A 20241-nucleotide genomic window follows, 5' to 3' on the forward strand; every position below is an offset into this window, starting at 1 on the left:
ATATTTATTTTAAAAATTAGCTGATTTTTAAAATAAATAAATAATTACTTCTTTCAAATGTCTCATTAAATACATTTTAAAAATTATTAAAAAAGAATTTCTAATATAGTTTGAATATATTTATTATTAAAGAATAACTTATATTTAAAGCATTAAATTTTTTTTCTATATTATTTTTCTCATTCCTAATTTTATCTTTTTATAATTTTTAATTATTTGGTTATTTAATAAATTATTAAAAATAAATTATATTTAAAGTATTATTTTTATACTATTTTTTTCATTTTTAATTTTATCCTTTCATGATTTCTAACTACTTAATCATTTAAAAAATTAAATTTAAAAAAATATACTTTACTTTTATGTGTTAAAATAATATTATTTCAAAACATAATATATTTTTTTTGTCTTACACAGCTAAATAAAAAAGTTATCATGCAATAATTTTATTCTAAAAATTTCAATAAAATATTATATTTAATTATTAATAAATAATTTTATTGCTGAATTTTCTTCATAGTTCTGTCTATACACTAATTAAACGAGTCTATAAATAAACATTAAATGAATGTGTTTATGGTAAGATTTAGGAAAATAAGAGTTTTAAAAATAAAGTAATGTTGAAACTTTGAGTTTTTTTTTTTTGTGGAAATTAGGGTTCTTGAGTGTATATTTTTGTTAGAACATAATTGTTTTGTTATTTCTTTATTTTTATATTTTTGACTAGGGGTAAAATAATCTTTTACCTTTATTTAATTGGTGTAGAAATTAATTAAGGAGTTGTTTGGTGTTTAGAGAGGAGATTGACATTTTGAGAGAAGAAGAGAGAAAACGACGAAAAACTTTTAATGCAGATGAAGATTGGTGGTGTTTTATGGTTGAAGATAAATCCTTATGATTGATCAAGGTACGAAAAACTCTTAATGCAGAGGAAGATTGGTGGTGTTTTATGGTTGTAAATAAATCCTTATGATTGATCAAGGTATGAGAAAACTTACCTTTGTTTGTTTATGGTTGTATGTTATATGTGTTCTTGATTATCTTGATTAGTAATCCTTGTTTTGATACATGTGTATATGATTATGATTATTTGTGGTTATTATTGGGTAAGAGTTTGTGTATAAATGGACATAGAGTTTATGTAATATTTGTGATGAATTTTCCCTATGAATGTATTATGTATGTTTTGTTGGGTTATCTCAACAAAGAGTTTGATGCTAAGGTAGAATAAAGTTATGATCCTTAAGAGTTTCCATGTAAGTATATGTTGTAAGTGTTGAGTTATTGGACTCCTTTCCTATGTGGAGAATAAGCCAAATAATGTAAACCATTATGTGTCACTTTGTTTTGTTTTAATGGAGATGAGTAAGATTAGTAGGACATACTAGACTCATTTGAAGACTGAGAAAAGTTAAGTGAGAGAGAAAGGAAGAGAACTCATTGCATGCCATCCATCCATAGAGGCAACTCTAAGGTGGCTTTCAATGAAGTGGAAGTTCAGGCACAGAACTTGTTTCAACAAGTAATCAACTTATATTCATTCAGTCTATTCGATTCTATCCATATATAACTGAAGCATATTTTATCACAAAATACGTAGAATAATCAGAAAAAGGTCCTCCGATATTGTTTTAACTGCATGATGAATGCACGGTGCAAGCAACCTCATCGAAGCATTTTCTTGAGAGGAATTTGATTTTTTGCTAAGAATCTGACATGGGCATAATGGCTGACCTAACCGCTGTTGAACCTAAAAGAATTTAAAGATCATATCCAACAAGTTCTTAGAAGAACAACAGCCTGATTCAAATAATCACCACAAGTCTTGACAAGAACAATTTCCATTTCTGAAATGATGAAACCTCAAGGAGTCTCTAACGATGATTGTCACGCCAACAATTTTAGAAATGTACTTAATGACATTGTGACAGTCACCACAAATTCTCAAATTCTTGAAAACCCGTAGAGATGACTGTCCATTCAAATTAAGAATCCCAAATGCAACAGCGAGCCTCTCACTATGGCTACAAAGACTAGCAGCTTTTTCCTCTTGGTCAACATCTTGCAGAACATAATCAGTGTCAGGCTTATATCCGGCCAATTTCATTTTCTCATCTAACTCATTCAAAAAGTCATAGATTTTATCACTCTCCATGTTATTTTTGTCTCCAACAACAAAAGTGTAAACTCTATTTCCCACTTGAAGCCAACTACAGCCTGGAGTTTTTGTAACTCCTCTCTCTTTCATCAATATTCTCGCTTTTGAAGCTTCACTCCACAATTTGGCTGTGACAAGGATGTTGAATAATAAAACATAATTTCCAGGGTTGTTGGGTTCAATCTCAAATAATTTATTGGCTGAAATTTTTGCCAATTCCACATTCTTATAAACTCTACAAGCACCAAGAAGTGCTCCCCAAGCACTGGCAGTTGGCTCCATAGGCATTCCCTGTATGAACTCGTACGCCTCACCAAGCCGACCAGCACGGCTGAAGACATCAACCATGCATGCATAGTGATTAGCATCAGGTTCGACTTGATGATCCCTACCCATTGAATTAAAGATCTGGAGTCCTTCCTCTACCAACCTTGAGTGGCTACAACCAGACAGAACACCAGTAAAAGTAACAGAATTGGGCTTCATCCCTGACTGAAGCATGCTCTCGAACAGCATAAGTACTTCTTTTCCATTTCCATGCATTGTATTAGCAATTATCATCGTGTTCCAAGCAACAACATCTTTTCTGTGCATCATATCAAACACATTCCTTGAAAGATTCAAGTCACCACATTTAGCATACATGTATACCACCGCAGTCATGGTTGTCAAGTCCCAAATTAACCAATGCCTAACGACATAGCAATGTACCTCCCTGCCCATCCTCAAGCTTTCTAAAAAAGAGCAAGCCGGTAAAAAACTACTAATTGTAATTTGATTAGGTTTAAATCCCATGTTTTGCATCTTCCTAAGCATCTCCACTGCCTCCTCTATTTTCCCGTTTTCCATGCAACCCCCAATAACAGCATTCCATGTAGCTTCATCTGCTTTGACTCCTTTGCTCCTCATTTGGGAAAACAGGGCAAGACCCTTCTCATATTCTTTGTTTGTGAAGTATGCCGATAAAAGTCCATTCCAAGACACAACATCTCGATGAGGCATCAAATCAAAAACTAGTCTAGCCGGTTTAACACTCAAACATCTAGCATACATGCTCACAAGAGCACTGCAGACATACACATTTTCCATCATCCCATGTCTCATTGCATATCCATGAATAGCCCTTCCAGACTTCAGATCTTTCAATTCCGAGCACGCAGGCAAAATGCTAGACACTGTCACTGAATTAGGCTTCACCCCATTCCGTCCCATCTCGCGAAAAACAGCTAGGCCTTGTCCGGGCAATCCACAATTGACATAGCATGAAGACATGGAGGTCCAAGAAACCACATCTTTCACAACCAAATCATCAAAAACCCGTCTTGCACCTTCAGTGCATCTACACTTCCCATAGGCATGAATCAATGCATTTCCTAAGAAAACATCAGAAATCATCCCACATCGAATGGAATCATCATGAATCTCCTTGACTCTCAAGAGATCACCAGAGGCACCAGAGGCCTTGGCAACAGCCAGAAACACAGAGTTCTGGGGTTTGATCTTACGTTCCCGAAGCGAAGCATAGAGCCTTAAAGCCTCATGTGGAAATCCATAAGTAGTGAGAGCTGAAATTAATGTATAACAAGTGGTGGGGTCTGGTTGAGGAATATTATCAAACAGTTGTTGGGCACGCCTTAAATCACCGACATTCAAAGCTGCCTTGACAAGACTGTGACCCAAGTGAGATGGGAGGTTAGTGCTCACAGAGGGAGCCACCTTTGTTGAAGGTGGCTGCTTCCGCAAGGAAGGATTAAGTTTTATGAAAGCGAGAACTGACAAAGGTAGCAAAACAGAGCCAAAGACTACAACTACTCACAATCTTCATTTCATTCATTTGGATCCATTTTTTGTATTCGGATTCAGCTCTATCGGGTCGGGTAAATTTTAATGGTTTCTAATATTCTTCAATTTTAAGCTCCCTTTTTTTCTTTTGAAAAGGTAAATTGCCTTTTTATTAAAAGAATTTCTAGAGAAAAAAAATTAAGAGGACGATTATTTTTAAAATGAATAAAAAAAGATACACCTCTTACACCATTAGTAAATAATATGTTGATTTCTGTTAAAAATAATTATACAAGTTTCGAAGCCTATTTAACTTGCTTTAAATTATTAAAATTGTTTTTCTAAATCAACATATAAATAAAAAAGAGAATGAATTTTAATTAAAAATTAACTTAACATAATCTAAAAGAAGATTTAAAAGTTTATATCTACTAATCAGTCTTTGAAAAAATTTATATTCAATGGATATAACAAATATTAAAAGAACTAATTATTTAAACAAATACTTGTCAAATATTACATTGGCTACTAATCATCATTTCAAGTAACCTTAATCCAACTAAATTAACTCTAGTAAACTAATAATTTACTGCATTTTTTTAATTTAAAAGCCTAATCACTAGTCAAAATAATTCAGTGACTTAGAGACTAATTTATTCTATATATGTATTTTTCCTAAACTCGTGTTTAATTAGAAAATATACAATGTGAGATGAGACCAACAAATTGAAATACTCCATTTTCTTTTTAGGTTCTCCAATCTTAACATTTAAATATTGGTTTTGTAAATAAAATATATGTTTAATATATTTATATATTTTAAACTTTACAAAATTAGTCTATAAAATAAAGTTTGTATCCACTCGTATATTCTAAATAGGTCTTATCTTTAATTTATGTTAGATTTCTAACTATCGTGAAAAAAATATGAGTAACTACTAAAGAACTATGTATTTTCTCTGTGAGTAACTATCAAATAACTATATTTTAGTAAATATTTTTTTTTATTTGTTCTAGTTTCATATAATCCATTTATTTTTTTTCTTATGGTTATGATAAAAAATGGTGAGTATTTTTTTTACACCATCTCACATTTTTTTTGTATGTATTTTAAAAAATTATACACCTTATTTTATTTTTAATGAATTTTAAAATTTATTGAAAAAAAATTAAAATTAGCTGAAAATTTTTTCTTTAACGAATTTTTAAATATATTAAAATATTGTTTTTAACTAATTTCGAAATTCTTTAAAAAATTTCAAAGTTTCAGAGAATTTTTTGAGTTGGAATACAGTGAAAATAAAGAAACCATTTTTATCTCAAAAAAAAAACACAACTATTTGTGTCAGGAGGATAACACGATAAAACGTAGGTGTGGTGGGAACGTAGCGGACGCTGTTGAATGAAAATCTTCAGTTGTTGGTACCTTTCTCTCTTTCTCTTTCACACTCACTTTCTCACTTGTTAATTCTCGCGAGGAATCAATCTTCGCACATCACTGTGTATCCACTGTAACTAGTTTCAACATACCTGTTGCAAGCAGAACCTGTCCACAATGTTTCTTAGTTTTTGTTCTATCTGCAAAACTTGATCAACTGGGACTCATTCACCATCGTTATACATCATTTTCCTACTTCAATCATGGCTTCACTTCTGAATACTGTGTCACCAGCTGCAAATTTATCCCCCAAAACCAAACGACCCACTTGTGGCGGTTTCTTGCACTCCCAGGTTCCGAATCTTCACACTTTTTCCATGAACAAGGGTTTTTCTAGGGTTTCGGCTTCGACCCAGATTGCCATTACCCCAAAAGATGCGGTTTTTAATCTCCCCAATTGGAGAGGTGGGAGGAATGACCCTAGGGACAAAGAGTTAAGGGTCTATGATGCATTTCTCCATTTAGAGTATTTGGTGGGTAAGGGCCAAAAGCCAGAGGTGACTCAAGCAACTCAGCTTTTGTATGATCTTTGCAAGTTTAACAAAGCTAGAAAGGCTGTTAAGGTGATGGATATGATGGTTGATTCAGGTATTATACCTGATGCAGCCTCTTATACATACTTGGTCAATTTTCTATGCAGGAGAGGCAATGTTGGGTATGCTCTTCAGTTGGTTGAGAAGATGGAGGGGCATGGTCTTCCAACTAATACTGTTACCTATAACACTCTTGTTAAAGGCCTTTGCATGCATGGTAACTTGAAGCAGAGCTTGCAGCTTTTGGATAAGTTGAGAAAGAAGGGCTTGGTTCCAAATGCATTCACATTTTCTTTCCTTCTCCAAGCGGCGTACAAGGAAAGGGGAGTGGATGAGGCCATGAAGCTTCTTGATGAGATAATTGCCCAGGGTGGAGAGCCTAATTTGGTTAGTTACAATGTGCTGTTAACTGGGTTGTGCAAGGAAGAGAGAACTGAAGAAGCTATCAGGCTTTTCAGGGAATTGCCTGCAAAAGGGTTCAGTCCTAGTGTTGTGAGTTACAACATTTTGCTGAGGAGCTTGTGCTATGAAGGGCGGTGGGAGGAAGCTAACGAACTTCTTGCAGAGATGGATAAAAGGGACCAGTCTCCCTCGGTGGTCACTTACAACATATTGATTACTTCACTTTCATTTCACGGAAGAACAGAACAAGCTTTTCAGGTTTTGGATGAAATGACAAGGAGTGGATTCAAGGTGAGTGCTACTAGCTATAATCCGATTGTTGCACGACTCTGCAAGGAAGGGAAAGTGGATCTTGTTGTTCAATGCATAGACCAAATGATTCACCGGCGTTGTAATCCTAATGATGGAACGTACTGTGCTGTTGCAATGCTGTGTGAGCAAGGTAAAGTACAGGAGGCTTTCTTTATAATCCAAAACTTGAGTAATAAACAAAGCAACCCCATGCATGATTTTTACAAAAACGTGATTGCAAGCCTGTGTAGGAAAGGGAACACATATGCAGCCTTTCAGATGTTATACGAAATGACAAAGTATGGATTTACTCCAGATTCCTTTACTTATTCATCTATGATAAGAGGAATGTGTAGGGAGGGAATGCTAGATGAGGCTCTTAAGGTATTCAGGATTTTGGAAGAAAATGACCACGTTCCTAATATTGATAACTACAACGCACTTATACTTGGATTTTGCAAAGCTCGGAGAACAGACATATCAATAGAGATATTTCTGATGATGGTTAACAAAGGATGTGTGCCTAATGAGAATACCTATACCATTATTGTGGAAGGACTTGCTTTTGAAGAGAAGACAGATATAGCTGCAGACCTGTTGAAAGAGTTGTGTGGGAAGGAGGTTCTGAGCCAAAGTACTGTTGAAAGGCTTTGTATGCAATTCGACTTCAAGGAATTAATAGCAGCAGAATAGTGACATATACCCCTAACAGAAAGTAGGTAGGCCTATGACTGCCTTCAGATATGAATGGAGTTTTCTCAGCTTGTTTTGTCCTTTTAGATTGTTAATTAGGTAAGTAAAACAAGTTACCAAATGCTTGCAATTTTGATTGAACATAGTGTCTAGAGATGAATAATGAAAAGGCTCAAGCAGATAATATAATGCTGATTGCATTCTCTCCCTTGCTTTAGATTTAACATATTTTGGCAATTTGAATTCTTCGAATGATCTGTATTATCCATTTGTAGGTTTGTTTTTTGGTAATAAATTATTTTCCATGCCATTTTTATTGCCTAATGAATATATGCTTACCCCGGTTCCTGCTGGAGTTTTTGTTACGAGCATTAAAAATACACATATATTAAAATTCTTTAATATATCTTATAAAACATCAAAATTAGTGTTCATCACTATATTTTGAAGAAATAGTTGAGAAACAACACATAAAAACTAATCCAAATTCTTACCCTCTTCATTGAAAGTATTTCATTTATTTCAAACTATGAATTCTAAAAGCAAAATTTGTTGTTCGAATATATCAAATTTATGCTTACTATTTCTACTTCCGAAGCCAAATGTATCTTGTAAAGATGATCTTTATGGACTTCCTTAATCTTCTATATATCAAGTGGGTTTCCTTCTGCCCTTTTCTTAGTGCTCGTTCTCCGTGGATGGATGGTGGTGTATCTACAAAAGACACTCTGATGTCCAAGTTAGTAGAGTACGTCACATAACAATTATGGGTTTATGGGTCGTTACTTATATGGCTTGGGTGGGCCATGATCCATTTACCTGATGAGTCAATTGTCTATTAAGACAAGATCGTCTAACACTATATGTTAAGACAGGATCGTCTAAGCAAACATTGCTTTGAAGTTTAAAAAAACGTCTAAACGAAATAGTGTTTAACAATGTAAACCGTTTAGGATAAAATCGCAAAGCGCTAAACATTATACATAAAACTTATCCTAAATGTTATGTGTTACTCAAACAGATAGTGCATAAATGTTTATTCTCATATAATGCCTAGACACTTAATCGTCTGACGCTTTAATGTATGTATGTAGTAGTACTATTTTTCATGTTGTATTGTGTTCTCTATTTTCTGTGTAGATCATCTCAGTATAATACCTTTATCCAAAAGTCTACATCAGAATCAAAAGAACATTTAGAGATAAGAAGATATTCTAGGAATGTTTCTTTCATACCTTCTATTTGTCTCCTCAGTACATACAACATAGTTGTCTTTGCAAGACGCAACACATCTTTAGCTTCTGACTTCATACGAAAGGCTATATCCCTATGCAAAAGTCGAGATGTTTCAAGCCATCTTAAGCAATGATATTATCAGTCCTTTTGGACAGAGATGTGCCAGTCCACTTGATGACTTGGGCCTAAGCCCAAACTCTATTCAAGGGCCCATTACTAGAAGCATTTCGTGATTCTGTTGTGAGCTGGCTGTGTGTTTAATATGTACACACCATATGAGCTATGACAAATTAATTGAAAGCTCGGGTGCAAGATAAGTGGCATCAGTCTGGCATTCAAAGTGTTGCTGAGTTGTGCAATCTGTTTTGGCAATTTAAAGCTGTTTACAACTTTCAAATTTGTTTTGAGATTCAATTGAGTTAGTAACAAGTACATACCACATAAGCCATCAAATGCCTAAGCATAGCTTGGTTGTAATTGTGAACACAATAGCAAATTCTGATTTAGCAGTTGGCCGCGAGCTGCATCTTCTTTGCTTGAGTCATTTTTTTGAATTTTCAAATCTGTTGTTTAGCATTAGTCCATTGCTGAACTCCTAGTATTTCTATTCTTGAGTCATTGTAAACCTTTTCTTCACATTCCAAATTGCAGAATTAACTTGTTTAGACTTTTGTTACTTTGCATAAAAGTCATAAACGAATTTTAGCCATCTGGTTTGATCAATGTGAAAAAGGCATGTTGAAAAAAGAAACTGCATATGTGATTTTGAGAAAAAGCCAATTAAATGTTGTAATCTGACTTTGAGTAGTTGTAACAAGTGTATTTAAACTTGTTCTATCACTAGTGTAACAATTAAATATGGCTTCCTCGCTAGTGCTCTCTCACTTGTAGTGGCCTCTCCCTTTCTATCACTAGTGAGCATATGCGTAGTTTTTCTCTTTCTTTCTTCACATAATATCATTGACCTACGGTGGTGCGAATTGTACTTACAGAATCAATGTATCATATGAAGATGATTTTTATGGACTTCTTCAATCTTCTATGCATCAAGTGGGTTTCTTTCCACTCTCTCATTGGTGCTTGTCTTCCATAGATGGATGGTAGTGTGTGCCTGCAAATGACACTTTGACGCCTAAATTATTATGGTGCATCAGATAGCAATCGATGTTGTAAAAAACAAACGTGAATTATCTACCTTGATAGGTATATTATTTATAAAATAATTATGGATTTATAAATCCTCACTTATACGGGGCTGGGTGGACCATGACCCATTTTCTCATCAGTCAATTGTCCGACTTAGAATATGTTAAATTAAAAAATAGCTCAGTGTTATTTCCCCCCCTTTTATGTTTAAAGTCCTTACTTTACTTCTTATGCAGTTGCATTAAATTGTATATATTTCATTTGAACTTCCTGGGAGCATTTTAATAGAACAGTAGAGCAAGTTGCTGGATCAATCTCAAGGTTAGGAGAATTCTGGTGGTGCAGAGAAAAGAAACTAAGAAGAGCCAAGGTAAGCGACGCTAAACATTGTGAAATATGGTGTTATGATTATATAATTGGTGAATGATTCTTTCTAATATGATGAATGCAAATTAACATGTACTTTGATTAGAATAAGGTTTTAGTTATGTTTAGCAATATTTGTATGTGACGTTGTGAAATTGGTCCGAATAGGGGTTTCAAGCAGAATAGGAATTTAGATAGGTTCTCTAGGAACATTGGATTAATTGATTGATTAAGGTGCAATGTTGTATGATTGCTGGAGAATTTCACCTGATATAGTTTATAATCCAGAAAACCACACCATTAACTGAGATTTTGGTTAAGAAATGAATATTTAGTAACCAAGGTAAGTAGTTCAATGCGCTTGGAATTGGATAGGTGCAGATTTGTTTAACGTGATAGGAGATATTGCGGTGTTACCTCTGGTTGCAAGTTTAATATATAAGTTGGTAGTGGTAGAAACCAGTCCTTTGATCTTCATTAGTACATAAGAAGTCTGGTGCCAAATATGTGAAGATTGATAGGTACTGAAACTAATTGGTTATGGTGTTACTGCTTTGATTTTTTAGTTCAGAAAGTTGGGTTGGCAAACTAAAACTAAAGCTGGTTTGGGCAAACTGAAACTAAAGCTGGTTTTAGGTTTAAAGTGGTTTATTTATTTTTTTTTAAATTTGATCTTTTTATACAAAAACCTCTAAATAGTTAATGTCCATATCAACAAATATTGAATGAGGTGTTAGATTTTCATTTACCTTTACTTGACAAATAAAATAAAATAAATATGACGTGAAAACATGGTAAATGAAAGTGGTTTCTATGAAAGAAAATTGATTTTGCAATTTGGCCTTTGAACTCGCATTGGAACACACGTTTTTGGGTTATTTCATTATAGGTCTTTGGATTTTCTATTCTCTACAATTTAGATTTCTTTTTTTTACAAGATGTTCTGATTGCTCGAGAGATTTGGGGCTTTCTATGTTTTTGGAATTCAGGTTTTCTTTTTTTTGTATGATATTCTAGTTACTCGAGAGATTTGAAACTTTCTGGTTTTTTATTTGCAATTGTAATGAAGCTCGTGGATTGCAACAAAAGGTTTCTCGATCTCGCTTCTAGACTCGCGATGGTGGCTTGAGATTGATGATGGTGGTTGTTGGTTCGTCACGGTAGTGCAAAGATGAAAGACTGTGAATGGTGCTTGGGTTGCTTGGGTTCAACAGAGGATTCCGCGATGGTGTTGCTCGCGATGGTGAGAGGCTGCTGATGAATAGCGATGCAAGCTCACAGTGGTTCATTGGGGCTTCGAAGTTGGTGAATTTCATAAAGATTCACAATGGTCTGACAACGGGAATGGTGTTCGTTGTGGCTTCAAACCTGTAGTAGTTGTCATATAAATTAACTTTTATTGATGTCATATTAACTTTGTTTTCAGTCAAACTTGTAAATGCTTTGGATCTTCATTTTAACAAACACAAAGCCTTAGTTTAAATTAGGGATAAATGTTAACCCTAGAGTAGAAAAGGAGATTCATAGTTTTACAAACATTATGAACATGGACAAATAGAGACAAGTGAATCTAATAAAAAATGGAAGGAACAATTAAGTTTTTGTTGGTCATGACCTAACCTGACCCATCCAAAGCAACATTGATTAATAGAAAATAAAGCTTCTTTTGGCTGCTCAATAATACTCCAACTTCACTACATGTAGGGAAAAGAATTAAACACCTCATTTCAAGTAGAATTGTAAAAATGAGTCACACGATCGAGCCGGCTCGACCCATCACAAGTTGACGACTTAGTGAGTCAACCTAACTTGGTTCACTTGTATCTAGGTTGGTGAGTTAAACAGATCGCCTCACTAGCTCACTTAATTATGAATTCTTTTTCTATCAAAAAGTAACAAAAATGTTCTAATTCAAATCTAAATAAAAGGGAAAGATCGTAAATTAGATTGAAATAGTACTTGACAAAATGAATTGAATTGCACATTCATTTAACCAAAACATAAGTCATCTTAACTGAACTAAAAAGTAGTTCAAACGAACTGAACTGCACTATTTTTTATCCTATCAAATTGCACGAATTGAACTATAATATAAATTGAACTACTATTTGTATTAATTTTAACTCATAAAATTTAAATTTTCCATCACAAATCAAAACAGGACAGATAACGTAAAAAAAATTAAGTGCCCTAATCAAGAAATTCATCATCTGCTAGTGGTTCTACTCAATCCTTTTAAAGTCTTCCTTTTAAGTACATTACACGTAAGTCATACAAACAAGTGAAGAGGTGCGAGTAGATCATATAGCTCATTGCCTAAACGAACGAACAAGCTTAAGTACAGTATTTTAGAAGACAAAATCATTTCAAGATTCAAAAGAAACTAAATATTAGAATTCAAATTACCTTTCAACGTACCAATATTCAAGAAACAAATAAAAGGGTGCTAACACGAACAAGATGGAATACACACACATGCTTTCACTCTAATATAATGATGTAACCATAGTTGACAAGTTAGTAAGATAATCAAATAAAAGTATTACACAGACAACAGAAAACGTCATGAACAAAAAAAAGAAAGAGGAAAAAATATGTGAAAAATAAATCTATGGTTCACACAGTTTTTAACTGAACTGTAAAATAGTTTAATTAGTTTTTAGTCAAAATCCAGTTTAATTATTTTTAAAGTATAATATAATATAGTTAACTGTAGTTTTAGTACAGATTGCTAAATTATGTAGTCCTAGGAGTAGTCCAAAGCAACCCTGACCATGTATACTCTTCTATTAAATAAAAGTTTAAGAAATTTCAAAATAATAAATAAATTAAAACTAAAAAACGACCACCTTTTAAGTAACCTATAAATACGAGACATGTGTGAAAAATTAGCAGGTGTAAAGCATATAGTGTTGGAACCAGCTACAAAATTTTGGCATTTTAGTCCAAAATTAAATCATATTATTAAAATTAATTTTAACTTTAAATACGATAATTCGATATATAAATAAATATGAAATAGCAATACATCAATACATGTAAAGAAAGCTACTTCTTACTTTTAAAAATATAAACCAGAAAAAAAAAACCTGGTAATAAAATAAAAGCTAAAAATTATAGGTAAATTATGTTGCCTGGACAGCCAACTCTATTTTAACATCGCTATAAAATGATCAAATTTCAGGAAACTCTTACGATATATAAGCTATTCGGATAAACCAAGAAGTATACAAAATCAGTACATAATTAGATACGATAAAACACTTATCATAACAACTTAACCCACTCAATAGTCTTAATGCAGTAATGCTAACTGAGTCGTGAGATATGCCTCCCCTCCCAACTAGACCTCAAGATCATTCGAGCCATAAAACCCAAAATGCCATGAACTAGGTATAGGAAGGAAAGCTCATCTGACTCCTGCTCAAGCACCTACTTAGATCTCTGTCTCATCTTTCGGCGCTTCCTCTTCAACCTCCTCATACGCTTCTTCTTCCACTGATACATAGCAACATTATGTTAGTCTGATACAAATGGGCAAAACAGAAATTTGTTGCAACAGCCATGGTAGGTGAAGTACATATATCTCAAGTGCAGAATGATAGGGAACAATTTTTTACAGTACATATGAAGCAATGTCTATAGGCCTTTACCCAACATAAACGCAGTACCCCCTTCAGGATTTATAACTCCTCTGCAGTCACAGAATCAACTTAAAATAGGTGATGATTTCACACAATTTAGAAGAGCTAAATTCCTTCCTCTATCACTCACAAAAATGACAAATCACTTTTCCGTGAAGTGAAAATGGAGAGTAGGAGACTATTAGTTTTACATGGTTTGGCTTAAAATGTTGTAGATGGAAGAAGAAAAAAAGGGCTAGAATTGGCGGATACTCCCCGCTACCTCCGGCTGGATAAATATCCAGCTCCATACATGTTTCCAATCCGTGCATGCATCCGCAGATATTTACAAAAAATATTTAACAAGATATTTTAACCATAAAAATTTTCTTTTTATCATATTTTTTTGACATCCTAGCTAGAATCCCTCCACATCTGTATTTATGGGGAAAAAAAGAAAGATCTACACATTACATGACTGTGTTCACAAAATTTGTTGACAAAACTATCAGTCTCCCCTTCGTTAACAGGAATTACTGTATTACAGTATATACTATTATTTTCTTTCCCCTCCCTTTGCTAACTAAAATGATACCTTCTCTAACCCTCCCTTACCCTGCTTTGAAATTTGAAGCAAACATGTAAAACAATCGGGTGCTTTTGACAGCAAATGCATAAAACAAAATTCACTAGTTAATTCAGAGAATGGGATTCAAGAACCATTGCTTAACCTAAATGTGTTCCTCATGAAATTAACACAACTTCATCGGCCTCTTAACGACTCACTACACAAAATTCCTGTTATTTGAGCAATTAGACAAGCATTCCGAGGTTGTAACACAAGGGAACACAGGAAACAATACCCATGTATCGAAAAACACCAAGTCCAATCGAATCAAAATTCAAAACTAATCTAATCAGTTTCAAATGAGATACTTGACGCAATTCACTTTATATCCAACATGGCACTTGCGAAAACCAAAACCAACAAACAATATCCTCTTTTCAATTTCGAAAATCAAGCAGTGCATCGAATTCCTTCAAATCGTATACAACAACAACAAACTGCATATATCATATTAGTCCATTTACAAGGAATACATCAGCAATTTAGAAAGGAAAAAAAGAAAGTCCAAGCAAAATCAATATCGAACAAAAAAACACATCAAACATCAGATAATCGATTGAAACATCCTAATTCCTGTGAACAAAGACAAATTCATGATTATACTCGGATCCTAAAACGCTCAGTGCACGTAAATTATAAATAAAATAACCATTACATAGACATGAATAATGAAAGGAAATGCATTTAACCTTAGCTCTCATCCTGAACAACAGAAACTCTCACGCTTTTCTATCAACAATGTCGATTTTTTCCACAAGATGATCCCTGAATGTAAACCTGTGGCGATAAAAACCCTTGTTTTGGTATTTATAGCGAAAAGCGTGAAACCCTAACTCTCTTTAGGCTAAGGTCGGGTTATGTGAGGGCCTAATTGTAATAATAAAAATATATTCAACAAAGTGAAGAAAAGAAGATATTGGATGAGATGAGTTGAGAATTTCCTCTCTCACTTTTTCCTTATGATAGAAATAACGTTTGGTGAAACCTACGGAAGTTAAAATAGAAAATCCTTTCACGAATAACAAAAAGTAAATAATTGTAACTCGTTTTTACTATCATTGTATTACACAATTCATAAACAGAAAAGGATTACATTAAATGTTAAACAAATAATAAATTAAGAATAAATCATTCTTGGGTCAAATAAAATAAGAAATAACAAAGAATGTCAAGAAGTACGGACAAAGTCGATAAGTATCATTATTGTCGAGAAGTATCAGAGAAGACTGAAAAGTATAATATAGAGAAATGTAGGCAAGATCCATAAATATCAATCTTGCCAAAAAGTGTCATGCAAGATCAAGAAGTACTAGTCTTATTTAAAAGTAAAAAACAAGGACCAAAAGGTCTAGGTAAGGATAAAAACATCTCAATGTAATCATTCAATGCTTACATAACTAATCAAACGATATAAAACAAATAATCATTACTAAACAACTACTAGATTAAGATTAAGAATGATATGGTTCCATTTCCAAACCCATTTAAATAAAGATCCATTCATAATAATGTAAATGACATATGAGAGCGTTTAGACATATAAATCTTATAGAACGATTTTGTCTTAACAGAGTCACTAGAATTCGAGAAATTTGTTGGCCACTTACCCCTAGTCTTTTGGAAGACGGGTTTATTTATACATATAGAGTATGCATGAGATTAGTAGGCCCACTACATGAGAACGATGTATTGTATGATAAAATGATTAAGTTGATATGGATGAGCATGTGGAAATTATTAATATTGGAAGTCTCATATCGACTAGAGATAAGGTCAATTCATAGTTTATAAGTGGGTGCAAACCTCACCTTACAAGCCGGTTTTATGGGATTGAGTTAGGCTTAAAGTCCACTTCTAACATGGTATCCAAAGCCTAACGATCTTCTTCCCCATCACTCATCTTTGCTTCTGTTGCCATGGGTGATGAAATTGATCCCTCTTTTAATGTCCACCATTTTTTATATCTTCATCCCAATGAAAACCCTGTCATGTCCTTAGTTTCCCCTTTACTTGATTCCACAAATTATCATTCCTGGAGCAGATCTATGATCACTGCTCTCAGTGCCCCCAAAGCCATTAGTGTCTGATCATCTTTCTGGAGCTTGGAAGCGCTGCAATAACATGGTGGTTTCTTGGCTCGTTCATTTTGTTTCTTTATCTATCCGACAGAGCATTCTTTGGATGTATTGTGCAAAAGAAATTTGGTGCGATCTCAAATCTCGTTACTTGCAGGGTGATCTACTTCGCATTTCAGCTCTACAGCTTGAAGCATCCTCACTAAAACAAGGTGATTCACTGTCACCGATTATTTTAAACAGCTTCGTGTTATTTGGGATGAACTAGAAAATTTTCGACCAGATCCTGTTTGCGTTTGTGGCGTGCAATGTATTTGCAAATTATCTTCAATCCTTGCTCAACGAAAATTGGAAGATCAAGCTATGCAGTTTCTTCGTGGTTTAAATGACCAGTAAAGACAATATTCTATTCTTGACATGTTTCATGCAGAGACAAAACCACCTTCAATAAATGATGTTCATACTCTTGCCATCACTGCCTCTGCTGGTACATTTTGTGGGCGATCTTGTCACACTGAGAGTACTTGTTATCGTAAACACGATTTTCCCACTAATTTTGATTCTAAGAACAGCAAAGGTGCCTCCACTCGTAGCAAAATTTGTTCCTATTGTGGAAAGACAGGTCATACCATTGAGGTTTGCTATAAGAAGCATGGCTATCCTCTTGGTCATCGTTTCTTTAATACCAAACCTCTTCTATTAACAGTGTTTCAATCACTAAAGTAACAACTGTTGAAAGGAACAATATACTGGTTCAGAGAGTTCAGAAATTCGGTTTACTCCTCAACAATATCAAGCTTTATTGGCCTTGATTCAGAAACCATCTAATACTGCTTCAGCATCAAATTATGCACATGTTAATCACATTGGTTTGGTTTCCTCTTCTATACACACACCACCTCCTCCTTCAAGTAGTATCCCTTCAATCATTTGCACGACACACACATTTAACACAACTCCCTGGATCCTTGATTCAGGAGCCACAGACCATGTTTCAAATTCCTTACAATTTTTTACTTCATATCATACCATTGCTCCTATTACTGTTAACCTTCCCAATGGAAATCGTGTTACAGCCACTCATGCTGGCACAATTCATTTCACCTCCACATTTTATCTCATTGATGTTTTATATATTCCATCTTTCACATTCAATCTTATTTTTCTGTCCAAGTTGGTTTTGAATACATCTTATTACATTCTTTTCACAGCTAACTCTTGTCTCATACAGGATGCAAAGACCAAGATGAAGATTGGTTCAGTTGATGTGAAGAATGGTTTATACCAACTTGTTCCTCAGACTTTTACTCCTCATCATATTCATTCATTTGTTGTTTATCCTGATTGTAATGTTTTACCTATTGATCTTTGGCATTTTCGCCTTGGACATTTATCAAACACTCGTTTACACACTATGTAGAAGATATATCCTTGTTTGACCATAAATGAAAATTTTCTTTGCAATTCTTGTCATTATGGAAAGCAACGCAAGTTTCCCTTTCCAACAAGTCATTCACATGCTCAAAACCCTTTTTCTCTCTTACATATGGATATATGGGGACCTTACTCCACCCCCTCCATGCATGGTCACAGATTTTTTCTTACAATCATGGATGATAATACACGTTTTACATGGATTTTTCTCATGAACACCAAAGCTGAGACTCGACAACTCATTGTTAACTTCATTGTTTTTGTTGAAAATCAATTTAACTCTCATGTTCAAATCATTCGCACAGATAATGGTGTTGAGTTCTCTATGCATGACTTTTTTACATCTAAAGAATAATACATCAAACATCATGCATAGAAACTCCACAACAAAATGGAATTGTGGAGCGCAAACACTAACACTTACTTAATGTTACTCGTGCTCTACTTTTTCATTCCAATTTACCTGTATGTTTTTGGAATTATGCAGTTTTACATGCCACTTATTTGATAAATCTTATTCCAACACCGTTTCTAAATAATGACACTTCTTTTCAAAAACTTTATGGTCATCCATGTGATATATCAACACTGAAAGTGTTTGGATGTTTGTGCTACATTTCTACATCTATTGCACATTGTAAGAAATTAGATCCACGAGCTCATCCTTGTGTTTTCCTTGGTATTCCACCTAATACAAAAGGGTACATTGTCTATGATCTTCATAATCATAACATGGTCATCTCACGTAATGTACACTTTTATGAGAATCATTTTCCATTTCTTCGTCTTTCATCCACTAATTTTAGTACTCCTACTGTCTTACAAACTCCCTCCATTCATAAATCCTTTTCTCATGAATTTATTCCTTCTCCACCTAACTCACTAGAACCTGATCCCTCTCCCAATCCTACTCAGACACCTTCCCATCCACATCCATTAAGGCGATCCAGTCGTGTTCATCATCCTCCCTCTTATCTCCAAGATTACCATCACTCTTTCACATCAACTTCTACCAATCTTCATCCAGGTATGCGCTATCCCATTCAAGATCATCTATCTTATTCACACCTCTATAACAATTTTCAATCATTTATTTCTTCTATTTCCACAATCACGGAACCACACTCCTATGCTGAAGCTGTAAAATATGATTGCTGGAAAGAGGCCATGCAAGCTGAATTAGAGGCTTTAAACTTGAATCATACTTGGACTCCCACATCTCTACCACCCCATAAACATGTCATAGGTTGTCGTTGGGTTTATAAAATCAAATATCATGCTGATGGGAGCATTGAACGCTACAAAGCACGTCTTGCAGCCAAGGGATACACTCAAATGGAAGGCTTGGATTATATTGCAACTTTCTCTCCTGTTGCAAAACTCACTATAGTTAGATTACTTTTGGCCTTAGCTGCAATCTTCAATTGGCACCTCAAACAGCTGGATGTGAATAACGCCTTTCTTCATGGTGAATTAGATAAAGAAGTTTACATGACTCTACCTCCCGGCATTACTTCTGCTTTTCTCAACCAAGTGTGAGAGCTTCAGAGGTCACTTTATGGCTTGAAACAAGCCAACCGACAATGGTTTGCGAAGCTCTCTTCCTTTCTCCTTCAACATGGGTATCAACAATCTGCTTCTGATCATTCTCTGTTTTTGAAGATTTCTGAATCCTCCACTACAACACTCCTTGTGTATGTAGATGATATTGTTCTTGCCGGAAATGACATTGCTGAAATTGAAACTATCACAAGTCTCCTTGATCATGCTTTTAAAATCAAGAATCTTGGTAATCTTCGATAGTTTTTGGGTATGGAAGTTGCCTGCAACAACACTGGAATTCATCTCTCTCAACGCAAATATACTCTTGATATTTTGACAAATTGTGGTATGTTGGCATCTCGCCCTGTTGCCACGCCGATGGATTATACTGCCCGTCTTTCCACCTCATCTGGCACACCGCTTCCTGATTCTTCCTCTTATCGTCGGCTAATTGGAAGATTAATATATTTAACCACTACTCGCCCCGATATTTCCTATGTTGTGCATCATCTTAGCCAATTTATGTCAGCTCCTACCACTGCACCTTCTCAAGCAACATTTCGCATCTTACGTTATCTCAAGCAGGGTCCTGGCTTAGGACTCTTTTTCGCATCTACAAGTTCTCTTCAACTGAAGGCGTTTAGCGACTCTGACTGGACGGGTTTCCTTGACACTCATCGTTCCATTACAGGTTTCTCAGTTTATATTGGAGATTCACTTATTTCATGGCGCTCTAAAAAGCACCCTACTGTTTCTCGCAGTTCCTCCGAAGCTGAATATTGTGCACTTGCCACCACCACCTATGAATTTCAATGGCTAACTTACTTGCTGACTGACTTACACATTCCCTTCAAGCAACCAGCTCTTCTATACTGTGATAATCAATCTGCCCTC

At 34.6% G+C, this 20241-nt stretch overlaps 1 protein-coding gene, 1 long non-coding RNA gene and 2 pseudogenes across 2 annotated transcripts; 2 read left to right on the top strand and 2 right to left on the bottom strand.

Annotated features, from left to right (window-relative positions):
* Nucleotides 1-1510: 1510 nt before the first annotated feature.
* Nucleotides 1511-3958, bottom strand: LOC124833046 (pentatricopeptide repeat-containing protein At1g20230 pseudogene; annotated as a pseudogene).
* A 1351-nt stretch (nt 3959-5309) lies between these two features.
* Nucleotides 5310-7607, top strand: LOC124844970 (Pentatricopeptide repeat (PPR) superfamily protein). The gene has a single exon (XM_088108363.1). It carries the CDS (start codon nt 5582-5584, stop codon nt 7295-7297), a length of 1716 nt encoding a protein of 571 aa, XP_087964489.1. The 5' UTR covers nt 5310-5581; the 3' UTR covers nt 7298-7607.
* Nucleotides 7608-13223: 5616 nt separating this feature from the next.
* On the bottom strand, nt 13224-15485 carry LOC124844968 (uncharacterized). The gene is made up of 2 exons (XR_007029413.2): nt 14986-15485; nt 13224-13543 (listed from the first exon to the last, which is right to left on the bottom strand). It is a non-coding gene; the product is annotated as an uncharacterized LOC124844968 (long non-coding RNA).
* Nucleotides 15486-16212: 727 nt separating this feature from the next.
* LOC148201399 (uncharacterized) lies at nt 16213-19608 on the top strand (annotated as a pseudogene).
* Nucleotides 19609-20241: the final 633 nt, after the last annotated feature.

This window comes from Vigna umbellata, chromosome 3 (assembly GCF_029865625.1).
Source record: "Vigna umbellata cultivar VRB3 chromosome 3, Vumbellata_1.0, whole genome shotgun sequence".
NCBI lineage: Eukaryota > Viridiplantae > Streptophyta > Magnoliopsida > Fabales > Fabaceae > Vigna > Vigna umbellata.